The sequence below is a fragment of the Epinephelus fuscoguttatus genome, linkage group LG8 (assembly GCF_011397635.1).
Source record: "Epinephelus fuscoguttatus linkage group LG8, E.fuscoguttatus.final_Chr_v1".
Lineage (NCBI taxonomy): Eukaryota > Metazoa > Chordata > Actinopteri > Perciformes > Serranidae > Epinephelus > Epinephelus fuscoguttatus.
The window spans coordinates 14,357,186-14,368,435 of record NC_064759.1 but is presented as its reverse complement, the minus strand read 5'-3'; the positions used below and the strand labels follow the sequence as shown (position 1 = coordinate 14,368,435).

Here is an 11,250-nt window from a genome sequence, read left to right as displayed (position 1 = left end):
CGGAGAGGAAGTCCAATGGCGATAAGGAAAACACCGCAACACCCACCGACATTCTCCAATCATTGACAGAGCAACACTTCCTGGCCAAGTCATTTTCCCCCATGGCCAACTCATTATCAATACTGATCAAACGAGTCTTCACTTAAGGTTTACTGTAAAACCCCAGGGTGGACAGGAAATAAGGGGAAAGGTTCTTAGCTGTTTTAGCTTCATCCTGGTCCTCTCCTGTGAGGCGTGTAATCTTCTGTTTAAAACAAGTTCCCCACAAATGACATTGATTTACAAGGGTGTGCAGGCAGTGCAATGAAACAAAAGACAATTCATTTTGTACAGTCTTTTATTTGTATCAGATTGCATGGAAAACAAAGACACAAACTAGTTCTTGTAGCCACGGCTGGCTCTGCGACCACGGGCTCTCTCGAACTTCCTGCCCTTGGAGCGAATGTAGGGCCTGGAGAAGAGAATGAATAGTTTAGTATAAAATGTTGGCATCACAAATCCAACCATACATCTAATGTCTGCTTTGTTGTTACGGTAATATTCTCTACACCAATGCTGCTCCAATGACTGCAAAGCTTGTACTCACTTTCACTAAATTGGTTTGAGAGTCATTAAAGGCAACAATTTTTCCCTCATTCCAGACTGCCACTACTCATTTAGAGGTTTTTGTCTTCTGACAGAGCACTGATTGCATCTCTCGTGTACAAAGGAGCTTAATGGGATTGGTTTCTTGTGCTCAAAACCTGTTAACAACAACTCTTAATTAAAGAGCACTTGGAGCAGGAATTTTCCCTGAGGTATGGTACCATATAGATTATTACTGAAACAGGTCACAGCACGCTGTTTGGATCCTCTTGTGCAATCACACCTGTCGTATATGGAAATATGTGCTGGAGTTTCTTGTTTCAATATACATATTTCTGGCATATTTACTCAGCCAAATGCCAAAGGACATTTTCTAGGTGTCACAAAATTAAAGCACAGGTGTAAATTATAAAATTAATAATAACTGAAATTCATTTAGCTGCTTAAATTTCAAGATGCTGGTATTGCGTATGCTGGCTTACTATAATGAAGTCACCGTTAATGTTATTCCTGTGCTTTTTCTACCAATGCAAGTAAAAATGTCTACTGTAGGAACACCAGTTATTTCTGAGATATATCTACCTTTCTCCACAAACTACACTGTAACTCTGTATAAAAAGGGACTCAGAAGAGGAGCTAAATATTCTTTTAAATACATTATTTTCTTGGTGAACTGCCAGAATTTAACAGGAATGCAACAGGTTTTTCCTAACAAATGTAAGTCAATTTTAACTTTCATCTCACAGGCATTTTACTTGTTGAACATGGGTTTGGTCCTGTGCTTCAGGAACAAAGTGAAAATTCGTGTTAAAAGTTACGCTTGTGCTTTGCTTTCGATGAAATGATTACTTGATTCTTCAGACAAGTAATTCAGTAGGGAAAGATATTGCTGCTCAGGCAATATAACATCTGATCTAATCTTAACTTATCAAATTCAATCTAATTTATATTCTATATTATCTTAAGTGTCATCTAAGTGTTTGGTTACTACCAGTTAGAGTCTGCTAAACAAATGCGGTGTATAATGATGTGTGACAGAATGCTGAATGTGTAATGAAACTGTACTCCATTGTCAAATCTACACAAACCCACTTCTCAAAGTATTATTTTCCTAAGTAACCACTTTTCTCTATTTGGGCCAATTTGGTTGCCTGGATTGGACTGATCAAAAACTAGAACAGCTAACTAATTTGTTGTGACAGCCTCTCTTTACATTTTGTTCTGTTGACAACAGTACCAACACATCAGCTGTATACATACTTGGTGTGGCTGTGAGGAGTTCCAGGGGCTTTTCCAAAGTGCCTGTACACCTCTCTGCCTTTACGGGGTCCTAAAGAACAAACAAATGGGTCAGATTAAAACAAATACATATGCAATACAGAATTTCAAAAACAAAACAAAAAAAAAAAAAACATTACTAACAAAAGTGTTCACACTCACATTCATACACTGAATTCTCACATACCCCATTTTGCACAATCGTATCTGCTTGTGGCAGAGATTACATTAAGTACAAGATGCTCAAATTATAGTTTAGACTTAACTAAATAGTGGCTGAGTGACTGTTTATCTTGTGTTACAGTTCAGGTAAATAAATTTAATAGAGTCTGAAGTAAAGTTGAGAGTTTTACATTATTAATGACCTTCCAGAGATTTGCCCCTTTGCCATTCATTACTTATTTATTTACTGTTTTAACTTGCGGCATGATGAATTGCAGGTTTAGCAATTTAGCACAACTTTTTTATATGGCTGGCCACACGAAAGAAGCACATAGATGTCCAGACAGAACAGTGTATAAGTGAAAAAGTAATGTATGAGCTTCCTTGTGTTTACAGGCGAGCATTTTTTAAATTTGTTTGTCCCACCCCCCCCAAAAAAAGTGGTCTTATAGCACATACCAGATGTTCCTACATAATAAATATACAGGATTAATAAATGCTCCGAAAACCAGCACTATCATCAGCACTTGATGCCGAAGTTTTAGCATTTTGGTAATACTCACCTTAAAGGTAAGCCTGTCATAGAAAGTTTAGCACTGTGATAACTGGTTCATTAAACCTGACAAATTCAGGCAAACAGGATTCAACGAATAAAACAAAGCTTCTACATAATGAAGTATATATCTAGCGATAAACTGCCAACAATTAGACCGAAATACGATAAGTACCTGCTTTTCTATTACATGCAGTATTCTTATGTAATTATTACGGTATTACCACACACCCAGTTTCCTCACAAGTGCCTCTGTAAGGCCCAGACACACCAAACCAACGTCCAAGAACAAGAGGCAGTGAAAGCCAACGCCTTGCGCCACCTGTGTCTCAGCCAGAAAGCTGCACCTGAACATACTGCGAAGACTACAGCCCACAGCCAACTACCACGTATGTTCTGCCAGACCTGAGAGGAAATAACGTTCCATAGCAGCAGTCTGTATTTGTCATTTAAAAAGAGAAATCTGAAGACAGACAAGACGGATTCAAGAAGCTAGTTCGCCAGTTAGGACATTAATAACACAGCCCAATGTTAAAAGAACAAGGATATTGAATGTGTGCCATCCAACAATAACAAAAATGGATGAGCTGTTTGAGCTAAAGAGCTTAATGGCATAAGTTTATTTTGATCTCAAGCGCTCTTGACTTCAGTGACTAAACCTCATTTCTGTTTCCATTCTTGTGCGCTGAGTTGAACTGCCAATCACAGCGACTGGATTGGACTAGGATGTCAAACGCTCCAAGATGGCTCAACTTTGACCCACGGCTGACTGTCGGCTTGATGTGTCAGGGCCCTTAAATCAACTAAAGCATGCCCATGTAAAACTACAACAGATATGTAGACTAAAGGCAGATCTCAAACAACTTTATATGCAAAGAGAAAAATACACTGTCTCACATCCCTGCAGACAATTACATTAAGTGCCTACTTTGAGTTTCATTTAACATGAGTAGCCCTAATGGCAACCCTGACTGCTATGCTCAACTGACTACGCAACAGGACAATACTTGTAACTCGTGAACTTGACTTGGTGGTCACCTTGATGACCATAGGTCCCCAAGCAGCAGCTGGACACTAACTGCTTGCATCATCTACTCCAACTGCATCATAGTATCAGAATTTGGATGTAACATCATGTTTGGTTACCTGACAGAAGCACTGTGCCCTGTCCTTTGGGAGCAGCCATGGCCAGCTGGTCAAAGGTCATCACCTGACCGCCTGCCTTCAGGATCCTGCGACGGGCACCATCAGTTACCCTCAGAGCGCAGATCTGTGGGACAACAAACAGGACATTGAGACTATCTCAAAGACAACATTACAGGAAAACCCTCCGTGGACTAACTTATATGTTTATGGAGGAAAGAAAAGTCAACAGTGCCATACAGTGAATTCTGCCATTCCAAAAAAAGGAAGAGTTACCTTGAGCTTGGGAATTTCCTGAATCCTGACATCATCAGTGACAGATCCCACAACAACAGCGATTCTGTTCTCACGGCCAGGCATCTTCATCTTACGGATCTGGTTGTGATGGAAGCAAAGTCAGACATTCAGCACGCATTATCACATCTTTACAACCAACAACATGGATAACACACATTCAACATTAGGACTTCTAACTTTCCCTAGTCTGTAAGCTTTTCTAAGAATGGTAGTGAATGGGCGACAGTGTGCAAGCAGTTTGGCTGCATGACACGGATAACATGGTGTTCACAATTACACCTAATTCAACCCCCAGATGAACTTCCTTAGCTCATATTTCATACATTTCAAATAATAATCTTGAGATGCAAAAATAAATAAATAGACCCAAATGGGATAAACACAGACAAGGTTTCTATTCAAATTTGTCAACCCAATCTGAGCTACATTACAAAATTCACAGCCACTGGAAAGCTTTTACACAAATGCTCTCTCTTACACCAGTTAAAAATTCTGCATAACTCACTGCACATAACTCATTGGAACATTTTAAATTAGGGTCACATGAGGTCAGGGAGTCTGAAGCACTTAGGACTTGTCAAATCGTCAATCCACACAGTGACTGAATAAAACTGATAGAAATTCCTACAGTTACTGACTAACAAAGAAATCCTGTATTCGATATGGATCTGTCACATCTAAACTGATTCTGTGGATCTAATAGGTGAATCCTTAAAAATAACATTCAAACCACATCTTAAATGTCACCAACTGATGCCAACACTAACCTATAAGAGCACTCGGCAAAAATATGCCTGTCTCCAAAAACAACAGTATGCTATTCATTACAACTGGCTAATACAGTATACACATGTATTAAGAGCAAAAGAAGATTCATTAGTGATGGACTGACCAGGCGAGAGATGGAGATGGGAGGCCTGTTGGTCCTGCTCATGAAGAGCCTCCTCAGGACAACCTTGTTGAAGGGAGCATTAGAGCGGCGGGCCAGGAACCTGTACAACTGAAACAACCCAACAGTGAAGGTCAACTCAGAGTCTTAGGCATTAATATCACAGACATAAGTGATATTATTCCAACATGTAAATCATAATGTGTAAATATATCTTACCTTAACCAGGAGCCTCAGGTAGATATCCTGGCTCTTTGGCTCCTTCCTGTGCACCTTACGGTCCTTGTTGTGTCTGATGTCGACTCCCTTGAAGAGTAAACAGTCACATTAATACAATATTTCAGAGTAATACATTAACAAGCAGCTCTTATCTATTAAACCTTCAGCAACCAGTGTACCACTGACGACACCAAGGCGCCATTGCTCATCTTACGTTGTACATTACAGCCCATCACTCTCTAGCCACACTTGATACAAGGTCTAAAGTTAAGCATAATACATGTTACTAATTAGAGCAGATACTTCCAATTAATTGTATGAACAAGCAGCCCTCCGTGTACTGTTGGTACAGGCCGGTTCACACGTTGACATTACACAGCTAACTGCTACACGAGAGACATAGCAAACAAGCTAACACTCTAAAGTATGGCTATATTTGACATTTAAAACTACATGTTAGCTTTGGGGAAATACACTTAATGGTTTATAATAATATTCCGCATTCTGACCCGCTTCCAAGGCTCATTTCTGACCAACCTCAAGGCGTAAAGCGGCTGCCTTATCGGCACTACACTGGCATCAAAGAGGGTAAGCTAATATCATTTACATGGTCGTGTAACACGAAATCATGACATGGCTGTAACATACATCATGTTTAAAACAAGTAGACGTTGCAATTAACAATATAGGATGCTTTAATTCAGAGGATGATCGTGGATAGTCAAACTATCATGTTTAACATTTTCAGCTAGCAGCACCTACCATCTTGGACTCAGAGCGAAAAGGGAAAAGGAAGAGCCGAGGTCTCGCGATAAACAATGCGCTGAAATCTCGGGCCTCTGATTGGTTAGAGAGCACGCGCTTCCTGCAGGACGAAGTCAAGACAGCTGCGATGATTCAAGATGGCGCCTCCGGTGGTGAAGACGGAGATAAGGTTCTTAGTTTATTACTCAGGTAATGGATCGGCATATTTATCTTTATTTTATTAACTTGAATTGTCTGGATAATTATCACCGAATAAAAACACTAAACATAAGCACGCTTTATAAGTCTTGTAATCAATATGCTGGCTGAGTTTAATAGGCTATAAATAAATAAATAAATATAAATTCACCAACAAAACACTTTTATAACACTCCATTTGTTATAACAAATAATGTGAGCAGAACTTCACGAGTATATTGTTTTTTAATTTCTTCACTCTTTATCCATTTTTATTTTCAGTTCTTTATAGTCTACATATAGATATATTTTATTAATATTTTGATATTTGTCATCATTTTCTGAACCTATTTATCTTAAGATTCTTACTATAAATTATGAAATGTACTGTACTGTAACACCAATCTGTTTAATGTATCCAAATATTTTAAAGAATAATGTGTCATCTCTAATTCTCTATCAGCACCAGCACACATAGGAAGACTGGACTTTAACTTTCATAATTCCATACCGCAGTTACCATGACATAATAATATTGCCTCATAAAATAACAGCCACTATTTAATTTTACTCAAAAGGCCTCATTATGCAACAAAGCCATCATTTGGTAACATTTAGATATCTGATCTCATACAGGCTACAGTATAATCTGATGTAATTCATATTTATTTGTATTGTTTTTAATCTGGAGTTGGGCAACAAAAAAAGAGCCTGTAACTTTATCGCTCATTTAGCAGTTGAACTGTTCTGCTATTTGTGTCAGAGTGTGTAGGCTTAACATACTGAATTATATAGCAATACTGTTTTGATATATAACAGTTCCCTCTTTGGGACAGCTGCCTAGAGAAAATGTCTCTCACCTCTTGCTCTCTTTAATAATAATGTATGTATTTCACGTGGGATTAAAATATTGCAGTACTCAGCCCCTCAGCGGCAGCAGAGCTGGAGCCCGTTTGGTTCTCAAATTCAGTGGCTGTAAACCGTCTTTATTCATAATTAGATTGTTGCTGTGGGCTATTCTTTAGTGACAAAGGGAGGATTGAAGGCATGGGTGGACTGTCAGACAATGAGCCCCTGGGCGAGATATGCCACAGGCCTCACCACCTCTCCCACACAGGAGCAAGACACATGGTGATTTTGCCTTTTTTTGTTGTTGTTTCGCATCTCTTGGTAATCATTATACATCTTCATCTTCATTTTGTGTCTCTTTGTGGTTCCTTTGCATCTCTTTGTGATTTTTTTGTCTCTTTTTGGTCATTCTGAGTCTCTTTCTGGTTGGTACGTGTTAATATGAATTACATTTTGCAAGTGAAGGCCAGAGGGGCCCTGACACTTTGGGCCATCTGACCTGTGCCCAGTAGGCCAACAAAAATATAAATAAAGCTGGGGAAGGTCTTGCTTTTTAACTTCAATGTATTCCAAATCAGATGGACAGATTTTCAAACTCCGTATACTGCAGTAAATAACATTTTGTAACACACAACCACACACAGTGTAGTACAATAAATGCATACTATTCTTGCCACAATATTGAGAGATGTACCAAAAAATATGAAGTTTCAAGGTGTTAATGCCAAAAGCAGCTATTTGCAAAATTATACAGTTTGTATCCTGATAAAACATTTGAAAATAGAATAAAAACAACAAATAAAATTATCTAAACAACACCCATTTTACATTTATTGGTTAAAAAACGTATGGCAACATCAAGTTATTGCAGTGTAAGAGGCACTGAAACTGTGGCAGTTACAGTAAATGAGGATTTAACGGTTCAGTTGTTCTCTGTTTTCTGAGAAAAAGATTACACCCACATGAATAACAGAGGGATTAAACTCTATTGCATCATTGTAATTTGCATTTGGATACAGTAGTTTATTTGGAGATGGGGAAGTTGAAACTCATCACAGCTGAACAAAAACCGATGTGGGCTAATCAGCTGATTCACAGAGACGTGACCTTTAGCTTATTTAGGAATCCTCCTTTGTTTTCTCAGTAAATGTAATCACTGTGCAACTGAATTCTTCCCTTAAATAAGCCTTTTCTAACGTCACAGACAGTCAGTACAAAAACTTGCATCATTGAGTCGAGGATCTCAAGTTTATTCCAGTTTGTGGCCGCTCTGCTGCCTGAGGTGACACAGGAAGATGGTGAAAGTCAGTGCAATGCCTCCCACAAACGCTGTCCGAGCCACAGGGGGGACGAAGGCAAAGTTCATGGCCTGAGACGGTGGAAGAGACATAAAAATGTGTCATTCTGCATCTGTGCATGTGCAGCATGTGTACATGTCTGTGAATCTGTGCCAGTAAGTGGCTGATGATGGGATGAATACAAGAATGCCTCACCTGCATTGTTGACCAGTATACCACTCCGGTCTAAAGAGAGGAACAGAGGATAGATTTATGGACAGACTGAAATGTTTAATACATGGCATTTTAGGAATAAAATTAGGGGCAACGTGTACCTTGTAAGATGTCCAGAATTTCTGCCTCCAGTCTTCAAGCGGGTCATCTTTGTTTTCCAGTAAGCTTAAACCTGAAACGTAGACGTGGCTATTATATGACTGACTGATGCTTTGATGGATCCATCATCAGGAACATGAGTGGATTATTTAACAGGCCTGCTGGGCACAGGCCGAGGGACCCAAAGTGTCAGGGGTCCCCTGGCCTCCACTTGCAATTTGTCACTCAAATTACCACGCACCAACCAGGAGGACTCAAAATGACCACAAAGAGACAGAAAATATTATATAATATATACAAAAATATATATATTTATTTTAAATATTAGTTGAGATTCCAGCATTTTTTAAAAGGCAGTTTCTATTTACACCCAGGCCTCCGTAGTCAACAGTGCTATTTACACCTGGGTGTACATTTCTGGGCATCCTGACGTTAATACGAACGGGTCTGTTCAGCTTTTATGCAAAAGTTTTTTTACACTGTGTGAGTTTGGGAGCTCTATACATCCCAAACACTGAAAATAATAAGTCAGCTAAGTTTAAAGATAATAAGCCGACAATGACTCATACAGAACTCATTCCAGTCTCCTGTGTGAAAGTCCTGTGCTTGACCCATTTACCCACCATGTCTTACTCCCTCTGTGGACTGTTCTCGTAAATTTACCATTTTAATCTTAGAGACCTCTCTCATGCTGTCACGAGCACAAGCCTCTCTACCATGAGTATATGCTTCATTCTGTGCAGCGAGTTGGCAGGTGTAGTTCAGTAGAGAGAAAATAGTTCCTACATGAAACTGCTCACAACAAGGTCTGTGGATTATCTTGAGTAACCACGTCATGATTTCTAGAGAGAGACATTGCTGTTGAGTTTTTCAAATGTATTTTTTTGGTACTTTGAGCACCACAAACTGAGTGCCATCTAGTTCCATTATATTGGAGAGAAGGCAGACATCTCTACTGCTGATATCTCCAACACTCTGCAACTCACACCAAAACAATCTAGATTGATAAACAGCACTACAGGTAAGAGGAAGAATATGTATTTTTGATTTTGGGGGGAAGTGTCCCTTTAATCACATGAAGAGGACTTTGTATATTACACCAGCCGGGTCTGTGAAGGTAAAGTAAATAAATAGGGTTAATACTTTGAGTAAACATGACTTAAATGGGCTTTCTGACACACTTACCGATATAAAAGGCACTGATGGTGAGAGGAGCTGCGACCAGCTGATCCACCACAACTTTCCCTGTCACTGCCTTCACTCCGCCTCCAGGCAGCATCCTCTCCAGCCAACGGAGCCAGTGGTAGTTGAAGTTGGCATGGAAACAGAAGCCGACAGTCGCCACCCGAGCCGTCTGACACCAGTCGATGCCAGCCGAGTCCTCTGATGCAGATCCTGCAGTGTGTTTCCCACCCAGCACGCTTTGTTGAATGAGGTCAGCGGAGGCAAACAGCGTTGTGTATCCCAGGACGTTACTGATGTACGGGTGAGCCCTGAACGCAGCCCAGGCCCGGTTCATGGTGAGAGATCTGATCAGAGACAAGTCATTTATAGTAAAGCCACTGGGTGCTACTGCTTCATCTGTTAAGTGAGGTGAGCTTTTAAACACAGGTTCAAATGAAACAAGTACTAAGGAAATGACTTGAAAATGTGTCTCACTTACTAATAATGGTCTAAATGGTACATTGGAAATAATCACTTCTGTGTCTCAAACCACTAAGTCATGTCTTCTACCTTAGAATCACTCAAACCTACCTTTCAGCGTAGCTCCTCTCACCCTCTCCTTATGTTTTCAAAGCCAAAGAGACACAAAACTATTTTCTGATTGGCTCTGTTGTACTAAGAGCAGGAGGAGCTGAGATGAAGGACTTCTCACCGGGTCAAAGTTCTGCCACTGTTGCAGAGAACAAGTGTGATAAGAGCTTTATCAGCCGGCTGGAGAAGAGTCTGAGAAAACACCACATGTGGAGGATGTGAAGGAAGCGTCAGACGAAGCAACAATCTGCAGCAGACTGTGGAGAGGCTGTGAGAAACACATCCTGCCAATGAATGCACATGGAGGATGATTCAAGTGGCTGAAGCTTCAGTAGCAGTGACTTCTTTCATGCTGTCATGTAAAAAAGAATCACTTGAGTCATTTTCCCTGACGTCTGTATGAAACAGTGAATGTCACTTACCACGGATTTCTCTCACTTGGTGAAGTGTTGAAGTTGAGACCACAGCACAGTTAGCTGTGCGGCTCTCTGCTCAGACGCACATGTGGTGTCACTATAAATAGACGCCACTCCTGCAGCAATGCTTTCCTGCTTTGAGTCAAAGGCTGTAAGATGCACAAAATTTTAATTTTAGTACGTTGAACTGTTGCATGAAAGAGGCCAGAAAGGTGTTCACAATAAAGGGTCTTAACAAAAGTCGAAAGCCCTGGAAAAAAAAAAGCTACATGAAGAATAATACGAGATATGTGTAACACAATATACTACAACTAATTCTGCTGGAAGAATGTAGCTCAGTCTTTCAAACCCGCTATGGTGACCTGGAGGCAAACTATACCCTAAACTAAAGCTACTCTGGGACTTTGTAAGCAACCACGGACCGGTTTCAAACAACACCTTAAGTTTTCACCTAAGGTTTAATTTCTCCTTGGCTGAGAGACTTACACAGTTGAACAGAATCCCTGAAAAGGCTTCCTTAGTTAAGGAAAAACTCATATACTGTGCTGACAC

The 11,250-nt window shown here is 40.0% G+C and overlaps 2 protein-coding genes across 2 annotated transcripts; both read right to left on the bottom strand.

Annotated features, from left to right (window-relative positions):
- Positions 1–319: 319 nt before the first annotated feature.
- On the bottom strand, positions 320–6,095 carry rpl18 (ribosomal protein L18). The gene is made up of 8 exons (XM_049584171.1): positions 6,077–6,095; positions 5,889–6,013; positions 5,127–5,213; positions 4,911–5,018; positions 3,998–4,096; positions 3,725–3,848; positions 1,846–1,915; positions 320–451 (listed from the first exon to the last, which is right to left on the bottom strand). Exons 1-8 carry the CDS (start codon positions 6,093–6,095, stop codon positions 376–378), a joined length of 708 nt encoding a protein of 235 aa, XP_049440128.1. The 3' UTR covers positions 320–375.
- A 1,801-nt stretch (positions 6,096–7,896) lies between these two features.
- On the bottom strand, positions 7,897–10,387 carry si:ch211-120k19.1 (uncharacterized protein LOC563199 homolog). Its single transcript, XM_049583928.1, has 5 exons — positions 10,283–10,387; positions 9,713–10,056; positions 8,530–8,600; positions 8,411–8,440; positions 7,897–8,286 (listed from the first exon to the last, which is right to left on the bottom strand). Exons 2-5 carry the CDS (start codon positions 10,044–10,046, stop codon positions 8,167–8,169), a joined length of 555 nt encoding a protein of 184 aa, XP_049439885.1. The 5' UTR covers positions 10,047–10,056; positions 10,283–10,387; the 3' UTR covers positions 7,897–8,166.
- Between the last annotated feature and the right edge of the window lie 863 nt (positions 10,388–11,250).